This window comes from Trichomonas vaginalis, chromosome IV (assembly GCF_026262505.1).
Source record: "Trichomonas vaginalis G3 chromosome IV, whole genome shotgun sequence".
Taxonomy (NCBI): domain Eukaryota; phylum Parabasalia; order Trichomonadida; family Trichomonadidae; genus Trichomonas; species Trichomonas vaginalis.
Window position 1 is genome coordinate 11,820,802 of NC_067206.1, and position 24,653 is coordinate 11,845,454.

Genomic DNA, 24,653 nt, shown 5'->3' on the forward strand with positions numbered 1-24,653 from the left:
CGGTAATGAGAACTCTTAGAGATGCGTTAGGGGTTAACGGTCAGATATACTGGGATGGAAATCATGACTCCATCATACAGCAGTTAGTATATTATTACAATAATACATGGCATAGAACTATAAACATGAAACCAGTGGAAATGAAAAATGATATTTCAAAAGAATGGGAATATATTAGAAAGCAAATGGAAAGGTTGAATGATGTTAAACGTGAACAAATTAATTCGGGGCTCATGAATTTTAAACAAGGATAAAGTTTTATTCATCTCGATTATGGAAAAACTGATAAATCAATGACAAAAAGAAGACGAAGATTTGACACAATAGCTGAATTTGTTAGATATATTAACGGCAATGCATTAGTTGAAGTTGACAATAAATTAATAGAAATTCCGATTTATTTTATTACTCCATTATATTTAAATAATATTTAATTTTTTTATTTCGTAAGAAATGAGTGACAACGAAGCAGTCAAGAGTCCAGACGATGAATATAAAAAGAAACTAAACAGAATTAAATCAAAAATATGCTATTACAAAAAGAAGCCAATGCGGTGGGGTTGAAAACGATAAAGAGAGGAAAGAAATAATCGAAAAATTAGAAACTTACCGTTCAATCCTTAAACTGAGTGAAGCAAAAATAAAAGAATTTAATAGAATAAATAAATTGATTGGAAGAGATGAATTTAATAAAGATGAATTTTTAAACTCAATCCAAATTTAATTTTTATTCCTCTTTGACAACATCTCTCTTTCCATCATTACTGCATAACCACATTTTCTCAATTTTAGTGGTTTGTTATTTTTAACATGTTCTTGCATCATTTTTATCATTTCCTCCCTTGTTATGATTCGTGGTAAATTTTGAGCTTGTGGGGTATTCATTTATATAAAAATAAAAATTTAAATTATGCCGTTCTAAAGTTTGAGACAACATGACATTTTGACAACAACATGGGTTATTCAATAATTAATTATTTTTGAAGAACTGAAGGTGTCACCATGTCACCATGTGTCACCAGGTTAATTAACTTCTCTGAAAAAATGAGACAACATGACATTTTGACAACAACATGGGTTATTCAATAATTAATTATTTTTGAAGAACTGAAGGTGTCACCATGTCACCATGTGTCACCAGGTTAATTAACTTCTCTGAAAAAATGAGACAACATGACATTTTGACAACAACATGGAAAATATGATGCAGTCCAAAAATAAAGTTAGTTTTAAAATTATTTTTATTTTTTATTCCTATATAAATGACAGCAACAAACAACAACAGCAACTATATCGTTTCTGATGAAAAAGTTATTGATTCATTAGCTGAGGAATTAGTTGTGGCAGAAACTAAAACCCTCAACGAAAGAATTGGTGAAAACAAGATTGATTTACATAACTACCTCAAACATGATGGAGGAAGAGGAAGGAAAACTGGTATGGCTTTATTAGTAAATAAAATTTCAAATTTAACGATTATAGATGTTGATATCAACAAATCGTACAATGATGAACTTAAAGAAACAGTTAGAAAAGATATTTTATCAAAACTTTCGGATAAAGATGTTATCGTTAAAACCGCATCAGGAGGTCTTCACATTTATTGCAACACTAATTTCTTCTATGCAGTTTCGAACAGAATGATTAAATGTTATTCCTGCAATGATTATGATATTGATATAATGACTTCTATGGATGAATCAAAGCGTTCTTTAGTGGTTATGGCTGATTCAAGAGTTCGCAAGAATGCAACAGAACCAATCAATACATACTCATTCATTCGTGGAAGTTATGATTCAACATTAACTAGAACAGTGAATGATATATTAAATGATTTGAATATTAAGGTAAGAGTTGAACAGAAGAACGAAGAAATAAAGAGTATAATGAATGAAAACAAAGATGTAAACATTGACGATAAACTAGCTCAGAGCATAGTTGATGGCATCAGTGATTTTGAAGTACATAATGATGGTGGAAACATGAATTTAGAAAAAGAAATAACATTATTCACACTGTTTCAAGCAATTAATTCGTTACCTAATCATTTAATTAATGAAGCATACGATAACGTTTATAACTTCTGCAGTTTAACAGAAAATGCAAAAAGTAATTTTGAAAAAGCACGTAGTAGATATGCACATTTAATGACTTCTCCATTTGTTTTGGTGAAGATTCTAAAACTATATCAAAAGGAATATTATGATGAATATGTTTTACCTTTATTACGTAAGCCAAAAATAACATTTGATATCAAACTTGACGACTCGTTTTTGATAACAGATATTAGACGCAAGGCTGAAAATCATCAGTATAAAAACAGTTCTGAAGTAATTGAGGATTTATCACGTGTAATCCGTTTTGTAGATTGTGGAAACAAATATTTCATTCAAAAGGACTATAATATTCATGATAAAATGAATCAAATATCATTCGTTCTTCAGTCAAACATGAAAGAGTCACTCAAAATGATTAAATTATTTAAAGAAGAAGGTAAAACAATAACAGCATGGGACGTACTACTAAATCAATTGTCTTCATTAACCGTTAAGGGTGTTTGCTTTAAATCTGATTCCCCCGATGTTTTCTCAACGTTTCAAGGTTATAAATACAACATTCTCGAAAAGCCTGATTACTCAAAAATTGAGATGTTTATGAATTTCATTAAAGAAGCCATTTGTGATAATAACGATGAAGTGTATAAATACCTACTCGGCTGGATTGCATCAATGATTCAACATCCTGGAATCAAGAATGAAACAGCAATTATTTTGAAAGGACTTCAGGGAACAGGTAAAAACAGATTCACAGACATTATTTCTGAACTTCTCGCTGGTTATTCATGCAAAAACATTACCGAAATAGGTGAGCTAACGGGTAATTTCAATTCAGTAGTTGAGAATAAAATGTTTCTTGTACTTAATGAACTCAAGAATGTTGGTGAAGACAGACTCGCAAACTTCAACGCTTTGAAATCAATTATTACGGATAATGAGATAAGAATTAATGAAAAGAATCAACCCAGAAGAACAGCACAGAACGTTGCAAACTTCATTTTCGTAACTAATAACGTTTACCCTGTCAAAATTGAAGTTGGAGATAGAAGATACGTAGTTTTAAGGGTTAATGGTAAATTCAAGGGTCAATTTGATTACTTCAAGAATTTGATGAATTCATGCACTAAGGAATTTTATGATAATTTACTGACGTATTTTATGCAATATGACCTTTCATCATTTAATGTACGAATCATACCGATGACTGAAGCCAAACAAGATTTAATTGAATTATCAACAAATCCTTTAGATGTATGGATAAATACACATTATGATGAATTATGTGCAGGTATGACGTGTAAAAATGCTCTATTCTGCAAACCATCAGACATGAAAGACAAGAATTTCCAAATGAGCATTAAGGATAAATGTGATAGGAAACAGAGAAGAATAGATGGTAAACAAACATGGTGTTATGTTTTGAAAGAAGAAATGAAAGGATTATATAAACAGGTTGAACCAAACGATAATGAGGAATCATTTACTGACGATGAAATACCTGTGAATGAAGCTTTATAAAGTATGATTTGAATTTATTTTTGCCTTCCTCCTACTGTGTTGTCAAAATGTCATGTTGTCTCATTTTTTCAGAGAAGTTAAATAACCTGGTGACACATGGTGACATGGTGACACCTTCAGTTCTTCAAAAATAATTAATTATCGAATAACCTGAAAACATGAGACTTTGTCTCCGGACTCTTTGAGTCACTTAACGTAAACATTAACGATAAAATATATTTCCTATGTTGTTGTCAAAATGTCATGTTGTCTCATTTTTTCAGAGAAGTTAAATAACCTGGTGACACATGGTGACATGGTGACACCTTCAGTTCTTCAAAAATAAGTCATAACTACCTTCCTCCTACTGTGTTGTCAAAATGTCATGTTGTCTCATTTTTTCAGAGAAGTTAAATAACCTGGTGACACATGGTGACATGGTGACACCTTCAGTTCTTCAAAAATAATTAATTATCGAATAACCTGAAAACATGAGACTTTGTCTCCGGACTCTTTGAGTCACTTAACGTAAACATTAACGTAAACATTAACGTAAACATTTATTTCTGCAGTTCATCCATTACTTCATTACCTAATTAATTACAGACATAAAATATATTTAGTTCATTCATTGAACTCTATACCATGCGTAAACTGTCATGTAAGGTGGCATGTATTCTTTACTTTGTCCCGTTGTTTGTGTATATCCTGAAACGTGATGTGTATGGTTTCCTTCTCCCTGAGTGTCACTCCAGTAACAATTTATGGCAAACTTAACGTTGTCTTTAACATCATATCCTTTACCTTTTGTCATTCCTGACCAATCCCAATATCTATGCTTATGCCAACCTGCTTGAGATGTGCTTAAATCTATGTAGTGACTGTGTGCAGGTAAATTTTCACCTGAAATCGTTTTACTTCCTCCTGTTTCCTTTGAAGAGTTTGCACAATACAAAAACCTGTCAACTATTTGTTCCCATGCACCAACACCAAACATTACTTGAGGACCTCTTGCATCCATAGATGTATAAATAGAACCTACTGGGTTCATTAAATCAAACATATGAGATAATATAGGATTGTCTCTTTTGAACTTAAAATATAGTGTAACTATTTCAGGTTTCTTCTGGTTTGTGTCAGAATATTTTTTATAATATAATCTTATGTTTTCGGGGTAGGTAAAATCTTGACTATAATATTTATTTCTGTCATCTGTATAATAATATACTATTCTCGTTTTTTCTATTGCATTATATCTTTTATATCTATAATAATCTAAATATAATGTTTGCTTTTTTGGGTCTACACGTGCGTCAACACCATAGTCATAATAATATGGTGCTGGAGCTGGGTCAGGCAATGTCATATCTGCCATTTCATAAACTCTTAAATATTTCTTTTGTTCGTCTCCATATAAGTTTAAGTAACAGTTGTTGTCTAATGGAACTTTAACTTGTGTACCATTATTCTTTATATAGCTTACATACATTTCATTGTTATTTTTCGGAATGAGTTTATATCGTATACCATTTCTTAAGGACTGTACAAACTCCCATCTAAAATATTTATTTTCTTCATTGACAGAAACATCCCCAACAATAGTTTCAATATTTTTCGTTGTTCCTATCAAACTTTGGTATATTTCGTTAACATATTCCTTATTTGCCTTCTTCCCTAACTCATCGTTAACATATGTTTTATCCGCTTTAAGGTCTAAACATCCTGAAACCCATCCTGTATCAGCTTTAGTTTTTAAAATCTTTGATGTCCGTTCATGGTACCATTCAACCCTTTCTATAATTTCATTATCTTTTTCATCAACATATTCCTTATCCGCCTTCTTATCTAACGCAGCAGCAACACAGTCCTTATCTGCTTTCTTATTTAACTCACTATCCACATATTCCTTATCTGCTTTCTTCATTATGTCATTTAGGAAACCTTCTATGAATTCCTCATTTAAATTAAATCTTCCAATCTTCAAAACTTTAGGAAATGCATTTAATGCGTAATATCTCTGTTCTTCTGGTGGAATTGATGTTATATCATCCGTTATTCCTTTAATTTTTGAATTCATAAATAAAATTTCTTTTATATTTGATATCACCGCACCACCTTTGCAAACGAATTCGAAATGATCATTTTTCAATACTATCTCCAAATCTCCATATTTCAACCTTTGCGTTTGTTCTGCCGTCTTTGAATTATATGCATATATGGCGTATGTAATGGTCTGAGGGACCTGGGTGCTTTGTGCCTTAAGTTGTTGTGGTTGCTGTTGTTTAATCATTTATTATGATTTAAAAATAAATATTTAATCCGTTATCTCATCAGCTATTTTCTCTATTTGAAATTGCCATAATATTTCATTCATAAATTCTAAATTACAATCAAATAGGTCAGTTATTCTAAATTTAATATTTGATAAATCTTTTGAATGAAGAATAAATGAATTCCCGGATAATTGAAACGGATATGATAAAGAAAATATGTTTAAGTTGATGGATAAAATGTTTTGTATTGATGGGTAAGAGTTAGGGTCTAATGTTTGATGTGAAAATCTCATTGGGGTATTAACTTTATCACATTTGATTAAAATGAAATTGGAACCAGTGTCAGAATACAAAACATCCCCAACATCTTTTTCAAAATTTAATATCCCCAACAATGAACGAAGATGAGGAGTACAAAATTTAATTTTCAGCGGGAATTTAATAAGGTTATTTATTTCATCAAGTTCAAAAAGTTTATCGGGTTTTGATTTAAAATTTTCTTCATACCATACGATAAATGATTCATTTAAATAACTTAAAATCATGTTAATATCCCATTTCGCTATCACATTATTTATATACATATCATACGTTTTTTCAAGGTCATCTTTAATAAATGATATATAATCTGAAGGGTCTAAAAGAATAGGATTAAATTTACCACTCACAGAAACGAGAGTAACATTATAAATTCCGCTAACTGTTAAATTTAATTCACAGTTATTATTCGAAATAATATTGATAATTGACATTTTTATTACGATTAAAAATATGGTAAAGCGTTATTTTCCAGTGATAAATAAAACTAGAATAAGATTACCTCAAGAATTCATAAATTCAACGAATAAGAAATTCATTCATGTTATAAATTTTAGTGTTTTCAGAAAATATGAGTCAATGTCATATTCATCATCGGTTATATTTCACTTCATTCAAATTTAGTTCAATCAAACCCATATAATGACCATTTCATAAGATTTTCAGATGGTATTAAAAATGTAATTGATAGATTAAAATATGAACAGATTGACAATATCGAATTTTTGGAATTTTGGTTTAAATATCCCGATGGAAAAAAGATTGAAGTTAAAGATAAAGCTGATACTATAACAAAAACAATTACAATGACCGATCCAGATAGTGGAGAACAAAAAGAAATAAAACAAACGATAGAAACTGGTGAAAGGTCAATTATTATCGATTATGATTCAAAGGATTATTATTCAATAATGTTAATGCTTGAATATTAAATAGCCTTAACAAAGAATTTTTCAAGTGATATTTTATATTCATCAACTATTTTATTATAAATATCATTATATGTTAAATGAAGTTCAGTTGTTGTTCCGTTCTTTGATATCTTAATTGTGCTAATATCCTTTATAGGATTTATTTTTGCAACTGTTCCGCAGCATGAAACCTCATCATCTATGAAAAATTGAATCTTAACGTCTGAATCTTGAACATCACAAAGAATGGCGATAATGTGAATTAATGATTCATAAGGTAAAATAATTAAACCTGATTGGTCAATTAAATTTATTATTGAATCATAATTATTAATTATTATATCACGGTAAATTTTCATTAATTCAGAATTAATGTCTATTTTATATGGCGCATTGCGACTGAAATCGTAGATTCCTGGGTTCTCGATGTTTGATGAAAGAGGTGGGGGGTATGTTGGATAAGTGGGAATTTCAACGGGTTCTTTACCGGGTTCATCTTCTTTATTTTGCTCCTCCTCCTTTTTCGGTAAGTCACGAGTTAATAAATTTGGTTGAGTTGCTGACCTTGTTAATTCAGGGCTAACATTAACTTTAACATTTTGAATAATTCGTGATTTATCATCATTTACGTTATAACCAACCGTAATCTCTGCTTTTGCGTTTGTGTTCTTTTGACTTGTGAAACGTCTTCTCATTTATAATTGAATAAAAAAAGAAAAATATATTTAAAGTTTTATTAAGTTGTTACGGTAATATCCCAAGGTTCATCCTTGTTTGCTTATACTTTCTTTGTAACTGCACCAATTATGTTATTGATATTGCTTTGAGTTTCTTCCAGTCTTATTTTATCATTTACAATATCTTTAATCATTTCATTACATGCATTCTTAAAACCATCTGATTTTTCTAATTTACGTCTATCACTTTCTTTAATTAAATCAAAGTTATAACCTTGTTGAGAATAAAGTGGTTTCTTTATCAATTCCTTGAACGCTTCTGAAAGTGAAGATGAAGAAATTCTTGCCACTTGAATTGGTTTAAATTCTGCTTTCATTGCTTCTTTCTGTTCATTGAACACTGGATCGAATAAAGCAACTTTAAAGAATTTCTTAGCTGGAATTTCAGGTCTAATATTTGCATATTGACCATCAAACTGATTAACATATTGTGGTAATCCATCCGGTCCCTCTTCAATAGCATTTAATTCTTCATTGAAATAAGAATATGGATTATAACGGTATGAATTAATTGGTCCATTTTCACTTTCTCCAATGTATTGTTTAACAGCTTTTCCATTTTCATCAAATTGCATAGGATAACGTTCATTATATGCTTTACGTTTAGGATAATCAGTTATAGTTAATTTATAACCATTTATGACTTTAATATTACCTTGACCATCAGTAACGAAAACTTCATTTATACCATCAGGTTTTCCATTTGGACCCGTAATGTCTGCTTCGTGTGCTTCCCAATTTGGTCCATGACGTTTGGCATATGCTTGAGCTTCTGGTAATGTTAAAACGTTTCTCATTTGTTTAACATCCTTTTGAAGACCAGCAACAATGTGGACTAATTCTTTCATTCCGTCTGGAACTTTCATAGTTCTATTATATGCACCCTTTTTGTTTGTCCCTTGTTTTAATGGAACCTGTAGAAGATTTGCTATTTCTGTCATGTTTAATTATAAATAAAAAATAAAAATTAATTATAAAAAGTTAATCAAATTTAACACTTCCTTTATTTAAATCAACTATTATTTTTCCATGTTCACCTAATTGCTGATATTGTGTGTAAAGTTCATTAATGCTCATTGGTAAATTCACTTGATAAAGCATAACGTTCAACTGTTGACGACTAAAACCACTGAAAATGAAAAGTGTTGATAGATTTGATTTAATGTTTGTGCTTAATGCTTTGAAGTATTGAACAGCCATAAAGAATGAACACTGAATGTGTCGACATTGAGTTAATAACTGATTAAAATATGATTTCTCATTTGTTATTAGTTTTGATTTCACCGCATCATCTAGAAAAATGAGTGAATGCAAAAATTCTCTATCAAAATTTGAAATAGAAAGTGTTTCAAATAATTCATCCCGTTGTTTATCAATAATTTTATCCTCTAATCCTTGCTTCTTGATTGTATTATATAATTCTTTATACATTAAAAAGTTTTTTAAATAATCTTCTGCTTCTTCTTGTGATAAATAAATAATTGGAATTTTGATTAAATGCTTTAAAGATTCAAATGTATCATCTGAAGGTGAACCTGAACGGTTGATATAAATTAACACATGTGAATGGGGGGAAGTGTTAGCAATAATGATAATTTGTTTTAATATCGTTAATGTTTTACCTTTATTCTGTTTACCAATTGCTGCAGTGATTGAATTTAAGTAACATTCAGAATATGGAATTTTCATTAATTTTTCCTTAGATAGAGCATTTCTATTATCACTCAATGCTTCATTAATCATATCATCTACGTATGTATTATATACTCCTGCTAATTCTTCATAAGGGGTGGATGAATTTAAATCCATTTAATCAAAAATAAATTTATAATTTTAAACATTTCTATTCATCAATATTTCATCATATGAACTTCTATACTGTGGTGGTGTACCTGTTGGATGATATTTCAAACCTTCGTCCGGTGTCCATGTCCAATATGTAGTCCTAGTAAACCAAACCTGAGGAGGATTTGTCACCTTTGAACAGTAAGTGTCATTTTCACCCTGAATGATTGGATAAGCTTTCACTTGTACTGTAACTTGTGAGTTGAAAGTTTCTAATCCATCAAAGAATATACCCGCTCCATCACGTTGAACTGGAATAGTGCATAAGAATGAAGTTTGGTCTTTCCATGTTCTAGCTAATGGTAAGCCATTATCATCATTCAGTGGTCTAGTTAATGAGTCCTCGTATTCTTCCGTGCATTCATTCACTCCATCTAAATCAGAAGCTTGAAGCATACGTGTAAAGAATATGTCACCCACTGTGGTCATCGCTTGATCGGGGAAGTTTCTGGAATCTATAGTGACCTGAAGACCTCGAAGCATTGGATTTTCTAAAACCGTTCTTTGCATTGCATTCTTCGGAAATGCTAACACAACATCTGTAACATTATGAAGAGCGTATGAGAAATCTGAACTGATACCTTCAGGAGTGACGCAACCTCCATTTAGTGAACGAACGTCAATATGTTGAGCTGGAATCATGAATGGATCTTCCTTACTGAATAAACGTGGTATTGCTTTAACTGATTCTTCAATTAAACCGTATCCTGGTGTAATGCATTTATCCTCTAAAACTTCCATCTTTGTGCATGAAATAATAACATCTTCAACTGTTGCGTCAGCAGATGTAGCGGCTAAGCTTGTAATTAATTTGGTAGGAAGTCCGATTTGTTGGAATTTGCGATCATATTTATAAACATGATTCATAATCTTTTCATAATTTTCATCAGTTATCTTTTCATAAACGTAATTTTGTAAATCAGCAACTCTTAACGGGTCAACCTGACAAATTACTAAAGTATCCCTGAAAACATAATATTTAAGAATGATTTCACTAAATGATTTAGGATAATCATCGAACGCCTGAAATGCTAACAAATCATTTACCGGAATAATCATATCAAAAGTGATATCAACTTCTTCATTTGCTTTCTTGAAAACTTCTGAAGGGTCAATATATTTACCACATACTGAGTTATCATATTTTTGAACATTATTATATAACGAATGAACAAACTTTTTAACTTTCCTTTCTGATTTTGGTTTATATGTTGCAAATGCGAAAGATTCACGGGCGCAATCCATCTGAAGATAACCGGCATCACCTCTTTCGGTTTCTACTTCTAATTGTTTAAAGTTTTGATTTGATGATTTGTAACCAACGAATAAACGCATACATTTAAAAGCGGCATCACATGTGAAAGCTTTATTTGAAACTAGAGTTGCTTTAACTTTGCGTTTAATATATGTGTCACCTAATTGGTTCACATCATGAGCCGGATTTGTAATTCTTAAATGAGTTTGTTTATCATCAAAATATGGAGTATCAGAGTCATAGCATGAACTTTCAAGTTCTCTATAATATCTTCTACCGTCATTCTTTGCGAATATTTCATTTATCTTTTCGAATGAATGAAACACATTCCCATTAATTGGTTTAGTGTTTGGCACTAAATAGTTAGTCGTCATTTATTATTAAATAAAAAATCAAAATTAAAAGATGAAAATGAATTTTTAATTTTAATGAAATAATCAACTATGGCTGCAGGATTCTTTAAGAAACTGTGGGATAAAGTAAAAAGAGGAGCGCATAAAGTTTGGGAAACAATGAAGAAAGGAGCAAATTGGATATTTAAGAATAAAGAAGCAATTAGTGACGTTGCTGAATCAATAACACCAAAAGCCGCCCCAATAAGAGAAATATTAAATAAAGGAGAAAAAGTTTATCAAAGACTACAACCGATACTAAGATAAAAATAATATTTATTTATTTTTCCACTATCCACCTCCTATTTTATTAAGTATTCCTTCAGCAATTCCACCAATTGCGTTACCTGCTTGTGCTCCCATTGCCGGATTACCTGCTTTAGTACCTAATACTCCACCTATGATAGTTCCTGCCGTTTTCGCTACTGGTGCCAAAAAGTTTGCAATGGGTTTAATAATCTTTTGATGAACCCAACCCGCAGCTTTCTTAATTCCTTCCCATAATTTCTTAAAGAATCCTGCAGCCATTTCTGATTTAATATTAATTAAAAATATATTTCATCACTTATATTCTAATTTTTATTTAATAATAAATGAAACCAATTTTAAAAATAAATGAAACAGAGGAGGAAGAAATAAATGAAAGAGAAAATGTTCAACAAAAAATAAACGTTGTTAAACCAATTACTGAAATAAAAATTTTTTCATCTGTTGAAGAATTTAATGACTATTATGCTAATAATAAAAAATTATTTGAAGAATTGACAACGTGTAAATTGAATAAAATGTTTAAAGTTGAGGACAGAGTCCAAGACCCGGAGGGTCATGGATTCAAAATTTCAAAAATAAAAGGAGTGGTTAGTTTGAAATCTATTCCTCAATCAAGAATCACCACATTAATGAAAATTGATGATTTAACAAAAAGAATAGAAGAGATTGAAGAAAGAATAAATCAAATAATTGATTTCATAAATTCAAATAATCATTAGTTTCTTAAAGTTCAAAAATGTAAGACATGAATTTTTAAAGTTTATTTTTTAAAAAATTATTTTTTATTTCATTATGTATGGGCTGAGTGTAAATGTCTTACAATTTTGAAAATTTTTTAAATCTTGATTTATTCAAAAACGTAAGAATAAAACCGTAAGAATCATACATTTTTTACTTCATATGTTAAAAAAAATGATACAAAATCGCTCGATATTGTATGAATTCTTACGTTTACAAAAAAAGTCACAAAACCCATCCTATACTACTACTATTGATCAATTATTTTACTTAGCCACAGAGAAGGCTATTAAATTTGCAAATCTAAAAGTAGAAAATAGCGATAAGCCAACAGTTAGATTAGAAATAACAGAGAAGAAAAAGAAACCAATTTGCTGTTAATTAGTAGTAGAAGCATGCGGGTTGTGTGACTTTTTTTGTAAACGTAAGAATTCATACATAATTGAATGATTTTACATCATTAAAAAATAACATTAATTTTAAAATAATTTATTTTTTTATTCTTACATAAATGACCCAACAAGTAAAACCAGATAAAGTGGATAATAGAATTTTAGAGGATGGTGTTCCTGTTTACATTCAAAGATATAAAGGAAAACAATATTACAGAATGATAAATCCTGAATATGTGAAACATATATTTAAAAAGGAAGACTGTGAATTATTAAACGTTAATGAATATGAAACCAATAAATCAAAATTGAAATATAAATATATTGGAAGTGATGAAAGGTGTAAAGATAAAGATAAAGTTTATTCAGTTTCATATAATGAATGGAAAACCAATAAGATAAGAAAACATTTAGGAGATTATGGTAAAAGTTCTGAATTCTTCAAATCTAGTATGTACGAGAGAGTAAAAGAAATTAGAAATAATTATTTTCATGAATGAAAAATAAACTTTAAAAATTCATGTCTTACATTTTTGAATAATTTATTTTTTTAATTTGTAAGAAAGTGCGACATTATTAAATAAATTAGTAATAAATATTATATACTAAACGCATTAAAAAATTAACATTAATTTTAAAATAATTTATTTCATCTTTTATAAAAGAAGTTATATATAGATGATGTCAGATATTCCGCGATTAATTAAACATTGTTTAAATAAAAAAAAAAAAAAAAAAAAAAAAAGGTAGTGAGGCTTCCAGGCACTTCGTGCCTTCTAGCCTTGAGGATGAATGAGTATAAATGAAGTTTTTATTTGGAGGGCTTCCAGCCCTGAAGATGTTTAGTATAAATGAAGTTTTTATTCGGAAAATTGTTAGTCTTCTTGGTCGAAAACATTATATAATGTTTCACTTTTCACAAATTATATATGTTTTCATGTTTTGTCACTTTTCTGTCACTTTCGGGTAAAAACATTTTTATTATTATATATAAATGAATTTTACAAAACCACCGTTACCGTTCTTTGGAAATAAGAGTAGATGTAAAGATATTATATTGAGAGAACTTAAGAAACTACCGAATGGTCTAACATTTGTAGATTTGTTCGGTGGAAGTTTCTATATATCCCATTTATGTCATATAAGATTCCCAGACTCAAAGATTATATGCAATGACTTCGACAACTATATGAACCGTCTCAAACATATTCCAGACACAAACAACATATTGAAAGAGTTAAAAGAAAAGATACCTATAGGTAAGATGGAACGTATACCATTAGATAAGAAAAATATTGTGAGAGAGGTTTTGAAAAAAGCAGAATATATAGACTGGGATAGTATATCTGCTAGACTATTATATAGTGGTTCTATAAGAGTTCATGACATTGAAACACTTATGTCAAAAGTTTTATATCTTAACTATACAAATGTTTTCAAAGAGGACATAGAAAAATATATTGAGGGTATAGAGTTTGTGAGATGTCATTGGACAGATTTGTATGAAAAATATAAAGACAAGGAAAATGTTTTCTTTATAGTGGACCCGCCGTTCTTTAACACATGGATTTTCAATACCAAGTAGACTGGACTTTGAGAGACTCTTTAGAAACTTTAGACGTTTTACATAACCATCCATGCTTTTACTTTACATCCGATAAAAGTTGGTTTGGAAACCGTTATGAGATGGTTAGAGGACATACATGACTATGAGTTTATATATGACAAGATAGAATATGAGAGAGGTCCTATAAACTGGAGAAAGTGTCACAATAAAGAAATTTTATTAGTAAGTAAATGTGGTTTGAAATCGGATTGTTAGTTTTAGGTTTTTTCCATTGTGTCATTTATTTATTTGACGTGGCAGAAAAGTACAGAGAATATGAAGATGAACCAATGCCTGCAAATGTTCAGTATATGTACTCGTAAGAGATATTTTTATCTAATATTAAATGGACGCACAGAACTTAGCGAATGCACAGCAACCTGGACAACCAAACCCAGAGAATATTCCAAATGAAGTTAGAATACAAACTGCAATGGCAAACTATGGTCAAGTGCCAACAGATGTACAAATGCAAAACTGCCATGTCAAATGACGCTGCGTTAGGTTTGCCACCATGGTATGCAAATATGAGATGGAAAGAGTTTTATACAAACCCTGAAGTGGGATATAAACAACTTTATGCAGATGACGCGAACACAGGAGTTGACCCAGAATATGTTTTCTACCAGAGGAGAAACAGAATGTATGAGCTCCAGTTAAAGAATGCTATGGAATCAACAGGAAACGTAGAGACTAGGCGGACATTAGATTTTACATATAGTAAAATGGTTTCTTTGGAAGAATAGGAAACTTCTTTCGAAATGTTGGAAGAGGTATATGGAATGGAATAAAAACCGTAGGAAGAGGAATTTGGAACGGAGTCAAAAATATTGGTAAAAGAGTAGGTCAGTTCGTTGGTATTATACCTAAAGACCCTGAACCAGAAGAACAAGCTCCTGTTATACAACAGCCTGAACCTGCACCACAGTCTAGTTGGCAACCAAATCCAACACCTCAACCGTATTAAAAAATTATATTTTTATCGTTCGATAGTAGTTGTATATGAAACTAAGTTCTAAGTAAAACGCATGGTATAATGGAATTATTCTCTTTCTTCCATCTGTAGTAAACCATACTTGAAAGTCTGAAATACTTCCACTCGGCGGTTCATATAGCTTTGTAGGTTTTTCGTAAAAGTCATTTGCCAAGCATAAGAAAGAGTTTTGGGCGCCAGAAAATGAAGCATGAACAATAATAGCATCTTGGTCGAAAACATTTTCATATGTTCCATTAGGGTTTTCGACTTCATAAAAGTTCGGGTGTACTGGATATTCTGCAGGCTGATTTAACATCCTCAAAAATCTATACCATGCCAAGTTGTTATATTTTGTAGAAATATAAACGTTTTCTCCAAGGTCTTCTATTCTATTGATTTTAACAGTTGCATTTTTCCTGTCATATATAATATCGAGATGGTACTCTCCTTCGTCAATGTTATACTGGTTTGCATATTCGAGATAGATATCGTTTATTTTTTCTTGAAAAGCTTGAAGAGTTGTTTCTAAGTTTACAAGCAAACTAACTTGTAAAAGTTTTCCCTGTTCAAATTTCTCATACATACGTTTTTCTTTGTTATAGTATCGAACTTCAAAACCGACCGTAAATGGGAAACCATGTATGGCTTCTGAAATGAACTTCATTCTACGAAAGCCAATAGCTTTTGTGACGGATGGGTCTCTTAACCATCTTAATGGGTAGTCAAAACGATAGCCTTCATGCTTTAGATTGTCTATGTCAACCTTTTGACCGACATTAGTAAAAAGTTCATCTAATGGTTTAGTTGTAGCAACTCTTGAATTTTCTTTTTCTATTGGAAGCATATTTTATCTAGAATAAAAATGTCGAAAGATATTGCTTCCATGAGAGAAATACAACACAACCGACAACTCATTATGCAAGCTCTAAATAAGAACACAACAAACTTTTCAAACTATTCTAAGATATCTGAGTCATTGAAAGAAGGAAACTTAAAACTGACATTAAACCCAATGACAGATGAGTTTCTGTTTCAAGACAATAAGAACCATACTGTCTGTATAAATCCAACAAAAGGAACTTTAAACGAGAAACCTATAAATGAACTTCTTTTGAAAGCAGATGTTGACAACAAAGCTGACAAAGAATATGTAGACGATGCAATAGCAAAAGAAGAAGAAAGAGCTGAAAACGAATATTCTAAAAAGACTCATATACACTCTATATCTGATATTACAAACTTACAAGAAACCTTAAACAGGAAAAGTGACGTTGGACATACACATTCTATATCTGAAATAACAGACTTAAACGTTAGCCTTGAAAATAAAGCGGATAAGGAATGGACATCGGAGACTTTTAAAGTTAAAGCCGATACAGGATGGGTTTCAGGATGTTTAGACCTTAAAGCAGATAAAACTTATGTTAACGATGAGTTAGAGAAGAAAGCAGATAAGACTCATACACATACCATTGCAAATATTACAAACTTACAAGAAACCTTAAACAGGAAAAGTGACGTTGGACATACACATTCTATATCTGAAATAACAGACTTAAACGTTAGCCTTGAAAAGAAAGCAGATAAGAACCATACACACGATTTCTTCGCAACTGTTGGTATAGAAAATATTGAAGGAACGGTTGAAGGAGCTGATGGAACTGGTGGGGATGTATTGTATTGGAAACCTCCTAACTTTCCACAAGGTTTAACATCGGAGGAAGACATAACGACGATGAAATACATTAGATGTAGAAATGTTTTTGTCATGGAGGATGAACATAATATTAAATTCACTGCTCAAGATTTATATGACAAGAAAGCAGACAAAACAGAGCTTCAAACATTAAAGACAGAAATACTTCAAACATTATATCCTATAGGTTCTATTTATACGTCAATGAACTCTACCAGACCAGAAGTAGTACTTGGTTTTGGAACTTGGACTCAAATAGTCGACAGGTTTTTGTATTGTGCAAACTCTTCAAAGGAAACAGGTGGAAGTAAAACGATTTCAGGTGAAAATTTACCTGCACATAGTCACTACGTAAGTTTAAGTACATCTCAAGCAGGTTGGCATAAGCATAAATTTTGGGATTGGTCAGCAATGAAAAAAGGTAAAGGATATGATGTTAAAGACGACGTTCAGTTTGCTATAAATTGTTTCTGGGGTAACACTCAGGGAGATGGAAACCATACACATCGCGTTTCAGGGTATACGCAAACAACGGGACAAAGTAAAGACTACATGCCACCTTACATGACAGTTTACGCATGGTATAGAATTGCTTAGTCGTCATTTTCAACTTCTTTAGCATATTCGTCAGGAGTTGTCTTATATTTGTTAGGAACTGTCTTTGAAAGTATACCACCTTGAACTTTGACAAGTTTGAAATGAGGTCTGGCAATAGTAGTTTTATCTTCTGCTTGCAGTGTGTACATTTTGCCATGTTTGCCTAAAACTTCATAATATTCTCTTGTATACTTTCTTCTATTTTTACGAACACGAATGTGAGTACCTGTCGGGTTCCTATTGTTGTCATAGTCAATAGTATTTTCATATGGGTCGCGTTTAGGTATTTCTATTTTTACTTTGTCACCTTTCTGAAGTTTGAAGCCCGGCATTCTTTCTTGTTTGTCTCTTTTGACTAAATTATTAAATATATAGTCTTTCTCTAAGTCAGGGTTGTTTTTCATTTCTTCGGGGGAGTGGTTTCCCAAACCTTTTTGTTTACGGTTATTGTAAATATTTAAAACTTGTCTCATCTTTGCCTGGGAGAAGTGTCTATACTTGTCGTCATATGACATTTCATTTGCTTCACCACCTTGTGGTTGGTTTAAGTCTCTTAACATTTTTATACAACCGTCAATGACACCAAGAGCAGAATGGTTTTGGTCGACAATGAAATATTGGTTTACATTTTTTGAACGCAGATAGTTTTTAATATCGTCTGATTTGAAAGAACTTTCACAGTCAGATGTCAGTTTTGTTGGATGGTATTTGTCAACGAATATTGTCAAAGCAGTTTTTACATCTAAAATATTTTTGGACCATAATGGTATGGCTTCACAGTATCTTGTGTTTTGACCAACAAATATTAACCAGTATGGAGGTCCATCTTCTCTATACCTCGGAATGTTTTCCAAGATATCCATAAACCAAGCATTTGGTGTTGAACTAAAGATTTTTATCATGAGTGCTTTCTTTGTCGCTTTAGAAACATAGGGGTCCTTGTTTGGATTCGTCATTTTTACCCTATAAGAAATGGGTTTATTTGGCGCATTAGCAGGAGTTGCATCTAGATTTTTACCCGCAGTGGGAACAATAGCCAGAGGTGCATTTGGAATTGGAAGGAAGATTTTGAGTACATTAGGTATACTTAAGAGAAAGCACAACCTATTATACAAACTGTACAGAAAGGTTGGGATGTAGCACGAGATGCAGCAAATCTTATTCCAAATCCTGAAACAAGAGGAAAAGTTCAAGGATGGATGGACAATGTAGGAAGACAAGCAGGAAACTATTATAACAAAGCAAATGACTACTATAACCAAGCAGGACACTATATGGACCAAGGTGAAAGATTCTTTAACAGAGGATATAACCATGCACAACAGTGGGTAAACAATAACCAACCGCAACCGCCTCAAACGTGGGGAATGTAAATTTTTTTACTGAGATGAAATGAACAATACAGCATTGAGACAAATGGGTTCAAGATGGATTTGTCGACTTCCAGCAGTTAAACCACCACGTGTTTGTCAAGTTCTTCCTATACCTCAGGAAGTTTTAGACCGACTTAAAAAACAACAACAACCAGTTGAAAACAAACCAAACTAAAATTTTTTACTGAGATGAAATGACCGAAGAAGTTGAAACGGTAGATTTGACACCACAAACAAAAAGTTCAGAACCATTGTCAAAACCTGTCAAAGAACTTACAGATGAAGAGAAAAATTCAATAATAGAAAGTGCCAGGTCTGGAAATACAAACCCTAACTACAAAGTCACTTTTCATAGAAATGGAACGGCTAGTATCTCAAAAAAGAAACAGACTCTCACAAATAAAATATTGAAGTCTGAAGGAGCTTTCGAGACAACAGATGGAAAAGTTTACTTCACTGACCAACAGTTCATTATAGAACATCTCATTGACTTAGAGTCGAAATATTCTAAACTTTACAACAAACACAAAAAGTTGAAAGGAAAACAAAAACAAATGGCATATGATATTTATGAAGATGTTAACGACACAACTGTTCCTGCAAGTGAAGTAAAGTCAGAGGAACCGAAAAGTGACGAAAAACCGATAGAAGAAGAAAAACCAAAAACTGAAGATAAACCAAAACCAAAGTTTAGTTTGGAAACTAAACCAAGTCAACCTTCATTAGCTGGTATGGGTTGGCGTCAAAGACTTATGGTAGCAGGCGGTTATGTAAAGTAAAGAAAAAAACATTTTTTTATTTTTAAAAAATGCCCCCATATAGAATGGATAGAAAGTCTGCTAGAATAAAAGCAGAGTTACAAAGATATGGTTGGAGAGTTTCGAAGAAGTTTAAATATAGGAAGGGAAGACCCATAAAAGTCTATGACAAATTATCTGGTCTTCGCTACGAAATGGATTTGGAAACAGCACGTGCCAATTATCCAAACAGACTAGAGAGGTTAGAAGAAGAACGTCTTATGAACATGCCTTTCGATGTTAGTGAACCTCAAGTTGAAGGACACGACGGCTTTGCCAGATTCTACTGGAAACATGACGAACAATTGCATCCTTTGAGAAGGAAAAAAGGTAGTGCAGAGGATGGTCATGCTCCCATGGAAAGAACAAGATATGCATATGAAAAGTATCGTGAAGTTAGAAGTCAAATTACATCTGGTCGAACCTTTACAGTAAACTTTGACGAAGGAAAGAACAAAGAAGGCTTCATGGGTGTACTTGCTGCAATTCAAGACGGAAATAAGAAAGGATACGATCTCAGATTGACCATAACAGATTTGGAGGGTCACATTTACTATGCACATGGCAATGAACAAACAGCCGCAAAACTTCTTGACGCTTTCAAGACTACAAAGAGAGAACAAATGGTTGACTCCGACTCAGACATTTTGAATGCAATTGAAGGAATTGCAAGTGTCAAGTTCGAATGGTACCAACCTAACCCTCAAGCAGTCAGACAACATGCTGGATACTTCCCCTTCATAAATAAGTCTGACATTGACTTGACAAGGTATGGAATTTACAATTCAATTGAAACAATTGTCAATGAACCTTGTATTCTTACATGTCTCAGGAACTCTGGTCTTGTTACAGAAGAGAAGATGAAGTATCTTGAGTCATGTGTGAAGACAAGGTACATTCTCAGAGGTCAATTGGCAAAAATTGCACCGTTGGCAAATGTCAATATCCGAGTCAACATACCTACAGCTAAAGGTTCTTCACATGACGACTATGTTGTTGAGTTCAATTTACCATGGTTGAAGATTGTAATTGTCCACAACCACTTCATGTTGAACGAAAGTCTTACAAACCCATTGTTCGGAAAAGGCAAGTGCAACATTGTCAGAGCTGTAAACATTCTTTTCGAGAAAGGTTTGTTGGAACCAATTCCAGATGACAAGCTGACAGAAACTTTTGTACCAAAAGACGAAACAAACTTTTCATTGTTAGCAAGACCAAAAGTTGTTCCAGACAAAGTTCTAGTACAAAAGAAGTACACAGTTCCACAAGGAGTTGGTATGTTCGGATACCAACCTGAACCAGAAGAACTTCCAATGAGGTTGCAAGAACTTCAAGATGCTATAAACAAACTTCCATTGAGACATCCAATTGACGTCAAATTGTATTGGAGAGCATCTGAGTTAGGTCAGAAGGTTTTATATGAAACAGGTTGCTTCGACGATGTTTATGAGATAACAGGAGAAGTTTCTCAGAAGATAAGAGACTCACTTGAATTTCCACAAACTGGACCAATTGGTTGCGACAAGTTCGACTCAGATGAAAAGATATACTATGTCGACCTTAACGCTGCATACATGAGATTTGTCCAATATATTCCGACTGGAATTCCAAACGAAGATGGTGAGTTCCCGGGAAGGAACTATACAGTTGGAAAAGTCATCCAACAACTGTATGATATTAGGAAAGCTTCAAACCCCAAACTTGCAATGACACTCAAATTGCTTATGAATTCGACATGGGGATATTCCATTAAGAAACCTCAAGAGATGAAGAGTAAACATTATGAGAAGGTCGACAACTTTGTTGAAAGGTTTTCTCCTTTTGTTTTGAAGTACGAATTCACTCAAGGTCAAAGTGGCTTAGTAACCACATTAAAACCTATTGTCGAACATTGGTCATACCCTCAGTTCGCAAAGGCAGTACTTGACAACTACAACAAATTCTTCTCCGAAGTCAAATCCAAAGTGAAGGTTTACTATGAGAACATCGACGCACTCATGACGAACGAAGAAGGGTACAACAAACTCATTGAAATGGGAATGGTCGGTGAAAAGATGGGCTGTTTTAAGCTAGATAAGGTATTTTCCGAAGTTCATGTCCTCTCCAAGCGTAAGTACTGGGGTGTTAAAGAAGATGGTGAAATAGTTAAACATTGCATGAAATAAAACATTGCATGAAGTAAAAACGTTTTTAAAACAATATATTTTTACATATATTAAATGCTTCAGGTTGAAAAACAAAGAACAAAAGTAGCAGATACAAAACCGTTAGACTATATCTTTACAAATGCTGGTAGGACTATTTCAAATGAAGAAATTTCATCCCGAGCTTACAGGTTTGACTATCCAATTCGTTGGCTTCAAAGTCCTTCAGATGCAAAGGCAATAGGATTTAGAAGAGTTTTGTTTTCAAATAGAACTAACGCATTTATGTTCGCAGTATATTTTCATGGGCAGTATAAAGGTTCTGATGGTCTAATAGACAAATTTGACGAAATGAGAATCTTTACAGTTCGTTCAGACGAAGGTCTTGAGAAAACTCTAAATGACTTTCAAACTCAAATGAACAAATATTATTGGGAATTTCAAAAAAAATACGACTCTTTACTAAATGGAACATACTATCTGAAAGTAGAATATGACAAGATGAACTCCACCGTTTCATTTCAAAAGATTGAAGTTAACCCTCCAAGAGATACAGAGTTTTTATATTGGAAAGTAGACAAACGTTCTTGGGCACAATTTCTTCGGTTACTAAACCAGAACGAACCATTACCACCAGATGGTCCATTTAAATTTATACTTCCACCAGCAGATTTGACAGTTTATAGAAACGTGTTTGACCCTCAAAATGTTATGTGTCATGCAAGTTTCAGTTCAAGCAACAATAGTTTTCTATGTATTGGTAAGGACTTTTATGACTTTGCTTCTAAATTCTACGAACCACCTAGTAACAGTTTCTCTGACTTTCAAGTTTGGTTCACAACAAATGGTGTGCAACATATTATTCCATTGTACTATGACTTTTATCTCGAATTGTCTTTCATATATAACTACGGAAAAGTGCTGAAAAAGTATTGAAAAATACTTTTAGGTGAAGAGGTGAGATCTCACCTGTTTTTTCACCTCTTTTTTCACCCGTTGAATTTTCATGAATTTCCCGAAATAAAAAATAAAGTTAGTTTTTTTAAAAAATATTTTTTATTTTTATTGTAAGAACATGTTAGCAACAACAGCACCAAACTCGTTAGTTATGAACCCAACTTCAATGTTAGTAGAGATGAAAAGCTTTATTCCTTCTTCATATACTTTTGAAACAGAAATCCAGAAGATAAAGCAAGAACTTCTCCAAGGAGATTTAGACTGTAGTGCGAAAGATGAAACAAATGAACAGTATCTTTAGGAAATGCAGGATATTATTGACCATCTACCTAAACTTCCTGAAATACAACAACAAAAACTCACTATTCCTGAATTTGACGAAATTGAAGTCAGACCAACTGACTCAGTAGAAATTAAGAAATTCATACGAAAGGTAAATTATGAGTTTCTTGGATTTCATTGCAACCACAAAGTTATGGACAAAGATTGCGACATGTTATATAAGAACATCTCTGACATATATAAATCTGAAGAATTTAAGACATACGACAACTTTGTTTCATTAGTTGCTGAATGTGTATGGCAGATAAGAGATAAAGATAAAAGATGTAAAATATGGAATGAACAGATAAGACCTGCATGTTTTGAATTTAAGAGGACCATTGACGCTATAGTTGTTTTAGCAGGTAAGGTTTCAATGTACAATGCTAAAATGAACCCACAATGTTCTAAATGTAAAGCAGCAATAAGGAAATATAACTATTCTGTCAAAGAGATAGAAAGAATGAGAAACGACTATGCAGACTTAAAGAAAGAACCAGAAAAGCCAGCAGAAGATAAAATGGACATGTTAGAATTTCTGAACAAAAACTATCCAACTGCAGAAGATTTCCTTTTATCTGACGTCAAGAAGAAGTATAAAGAAACCTTCGGCATAGTTAAAACATTCGATGTACTAAAAGAAGAAATAGAAGCTACGAAATTGTTTAGGATTTCAAATATACATCGTACAATTCATGTAAAACGCTTATAAAATAACTGAGGTGAAAAATTAGGTGAGAAAACAGGTGAGATCTCACCTCTTCACCTAAACATTATTTTTACTGAATTCAGCACAAAATTCTGAGTAAAATGGCATATGGCTTGTGTCAAACCGTTGAGTTTTCACAAAATTCCAAAAATGCTGTGGAAAGTTCGTTAAAAAAGTGAATGTTCCCGACGGTTTCAAACCGCCGTACTTTACATGAAGATAGTTTACAATGTCAACTAAATATCATGTACGATAGAAGTTTACATTTTGTAAAGTAGAACGATAGGATTTCCTGATGTCAGTCAGGACCCATCCTGATGTCAGTCAGGACCCATCCTGATGTCAGTCAGGACCCATCCTGATGTCAGTCAGGACCCATCCTGAAGTCATTCCATAAACCTTTCAATTTCGAAGATTTTGAGAGCATTCCATCCTGATGTCAATCAGGACCCATCCTGATGTCAGTCAGGACCCATCCTGATGTCAGTCAGGACCCATCCTGATGTCAGTCAGGACCCATCCTGATGTCAGTCAGTAAATTTTATCGTCCAACTTTACAAATGTAAACTTCTATCGTTCCAGTACCATATTTTCTTCGCTAGGGTCTAACACCAAATAGACCCTTTGTACTTGCAAATTCAATGCTCTCTCAATTTTTTTTGCAGAAAAGGAAAAAACCTGAACATCATCGGGACTCGAACCGAGGTCCTCGACACTTATGACAAGGGAGTCCATACCACTGAGCTATGAGCCGCTTACATATTTTTAGTAAAATATCATATATATGTTATA

The 24,653-nt window shown here is 32.3% G+C and overlaps 15 protein-coding genes across 15 annotated transcripts, besides 2 other annotated features; 8 read left to right on the plus strand and 7 right to left on the minus strand.

Moving 5' to 3' along the window:
• Nucleotides 1-10,202: part of a mobile genetic element that runs on past the window's edge.
• On the plus strand, nucleotides 1,263-3,575 carry TVAGG3_0074270 (uncharacterized protein; the record flags this gene model as incomplete). Its single annotated transcript, XM_051221816.1, has 1 exon — nucleotides 1,263-3,575. One exon carries the CDS (start codon nucleotides 1,263-1,265, stop codon nucleotides 3,573-3,575), a length of 2,313 nt encoding a protein of 770 aa, XP_051106802.1.
• On the minus strand, nucleotides 4,183-5,844 carry TVAGG3_0074280 (phage tail repeat-like family; the record flags this gene model as incomplete). Its single annotated transcript, XM_051221817.1, has 1 exon — nucleotides 4,183-5,844. The coding sequence occupies one exon, from the start codon at nucleotides 5,842-5,844 to the stop codon at nucleotides 4,183-4,185; it is 1,662 nt and encodes a 553-aa protein (XP_051106803.1).
• TVAGG3_0074290 (uncharacterized protein) lies at nucleotides 7,217-7,751 on the minus strand (the record flags this gene model as incomplete). Its single annotated transcript, XM_051221818.1, has 1 exon — nucleotides 7,217-7,751. A coding segment is annotated over one exon (535 nt), but the record flags the coding sequence as incomplete, so codon positions are not given.
• Nucleotides 7,835-8,659, minus strand: TVAGG3_0074300 (uncharacterized protein; the record flags this gene model as incomplete). The annotated part of the gene is made up of 1 exon (XM_051221819.1): nucleotides 7,835-8,659. One exon carries the CDS (start codon nucleotides 8,657-8,659, stop codon nucleotides 7,835-7,837), a length of 825 nt encoding a protein of 274 aa, XP_051106805.1.
• TVAGG3_0074310 (uncharacterized protein) lies at nucleotides 8,775-9,602 on the minus strand (the record flags this gene model as incomplete). Its single annotated transcript, XM_051221820.1, has 1 exon — nucleotides 8,775-9,602. The coding sequence occupies one exon, from the start codon at nucleotides 9,600-9,602 to the stop codon at nucleotides 8,775-8,777; it is 828 nt and encodes a 275-aa protein (XP_051106806.1).
• A 722-nt stretch (nucleotides 10,203-10,924) lies between the features above and the next one.
• On the minus strand, nucleotides 10,925-11,267 carry TVAGG3_0074320 (uncharacterized protein; the record flags this gene model as incomplete). The annotated part of the gene is made up of 1 exon (XM_051221821.1): nucleotides 10,925-11,267. A coding segment is annotated over one exon (343 nt), but the record flags the coding sequence as incomplete, so codon positions are not given.
• Nucleotides 11,268-11,336: 69 nt separating this feature from the next.
• TVAGG3_0074330 (uncharacterized protein) lies at nucleotides 11,337-11,552 on the plus strand (the record flags this gene model as incomplete). The annotated part of the gene is made up of 1 exon (XM_051221822.1): nucleotides 11,337-11,552. The coding sequence occupies one exon, from the start codon at nucleotides 11,337-11,339 to the stop codon at nucleotides 11,550-11,552; it is 216 nt and encodes a 71-aa protein (XP_051106808.1).
• A 24-nt stretch (nucleotides 11,553-11,576) lies between these two features.
• Nucleotides 11,577-11,813, minus strand: TVAGG3_0074340 (N-acetylmuramoyl-l-alanine amidase family; the record flags this gene model as incomplete). The annotated part of the gene is made up of 1 exon (XM_001325943.1): nucleotides 11,577-11,813. The coding sequence occupies one exon, from the start codon at nucleotides 11,811-11,813 to the stop codon at nucleotides 11,577-11,579; it is 237 nt and encodes a 78-aa protein (XP_001325978.1).
• A 3,449-nt stretch (nucleotides 11,814-15,262) lies between these two features.
• On the minus strand, nucleotides 15,263-16,111 carry TVAGG3_0074350 (uncharacterized protein; the record flags this gene model as incomplete). Its single annotated transcript, XM_001325940.2, has 1 exon — nucleotides 15,263-16,111. The coding sequence occupies one exon, from the start codon at nucleotides 16,109-16,111 to the stop codon at nucleotides 15,263-15,265; it is 849 nt and encodes a 282-aa protein (XP_001325975.2).
• Nucleotides 16,112-16,471: 360 nt separating this feature from the next.
• Nucleotides 16,472-24,653: part of a mobile genetic element that runs on past the window's edge.
• Nucleotides 18,953-19,108, plus strand: TVAGG3_0074370 (uncharacterized protein; the record flags this gene model as incomplete). The annotated part of the gene is made up of 1 exon (XM_051221823.1): nucleotides 18,953-19,108. The coding sequence occupies one exon, from the start codon at nucleotides 18,953-18,955 to the stop codon at nucleotides 19,106-19,108; it is 156 nt and encodes a 51-aa protein (XP_051106809.1).
• Nucleotides 19,128-19,712, plus strand: TVAGG3_0074380 (phage tail repeat-like family; the record flags this gene model as incomplete). The annotated part of the gene is made up of 1 exon (XM_051221824.1): nucleotides 19,128-19,712. The coding sequence occupies one exon, from the start codon at nucleotides 19,128-19,130 to the stop codon at nucleotides 19,710-19,712; it is 585 nt and encodes a 194-aa protein (XP_051106810.1).
• Nucleotides 20,354-21,193, plus strand: TVAGG3_0074390 (uncharacterized protein; the record flags this gene model as incomplete). Its single annotated transcript, XM_051221825.1, has 1 exon — nucleotides 20,354-21,193. A coding segment is annotated over one exon (840 nt), but the record flags the coding sequence as incomplete, so codon positions are not given.
• On the plus strand, nucleotides 21,437-21,895 carry TVAGG3_0074400 (DNA/RNA polymerases family; the record flags this gene model as incomplete). The annotated part of the gene is made up of 1 exon (XM_051221826.1): nucleotides 21,437-21,895. One exon carries the CDS (start codon nucleotides 21,437-21,439, stop codon nucleotides 21,893-21,895), a length of 459 nt encoding a protein of 152 aa, XP_051106812.1.
• TVAGG3_0074410 (uncharacterized protein) lies at nucleotides 21,950-22,810 on the plus strand (the record flags this gene model as incomplete). Its single annotated transcript, XM_051221827.1, has 1 exon — nucleotides 21,950-22,810. One exon carries the CDS (start codon nucleotides 21,950-21,952, stop codon nucleotides 22,808-22,810), a length of 861 nt encoding a protein of 286 aa, XP_051106813.1.
• TVAGG3_0074420 (organellar and viral DNA polymerase type B) lies at nucleotides 23,136-23,864 on the plus strand (the record flags this gene model as incomplete). Its single annotated transcript, XM_001325939.1, has 1 exon — nucleotides 23,136-23,864. One exon carries the CDS (start codon nucleotides 23,136-23,138, stop codon nucleotides 23,862-23,864), a length of 729 nt encoding a protein of 242 aa, XP_001325974.1.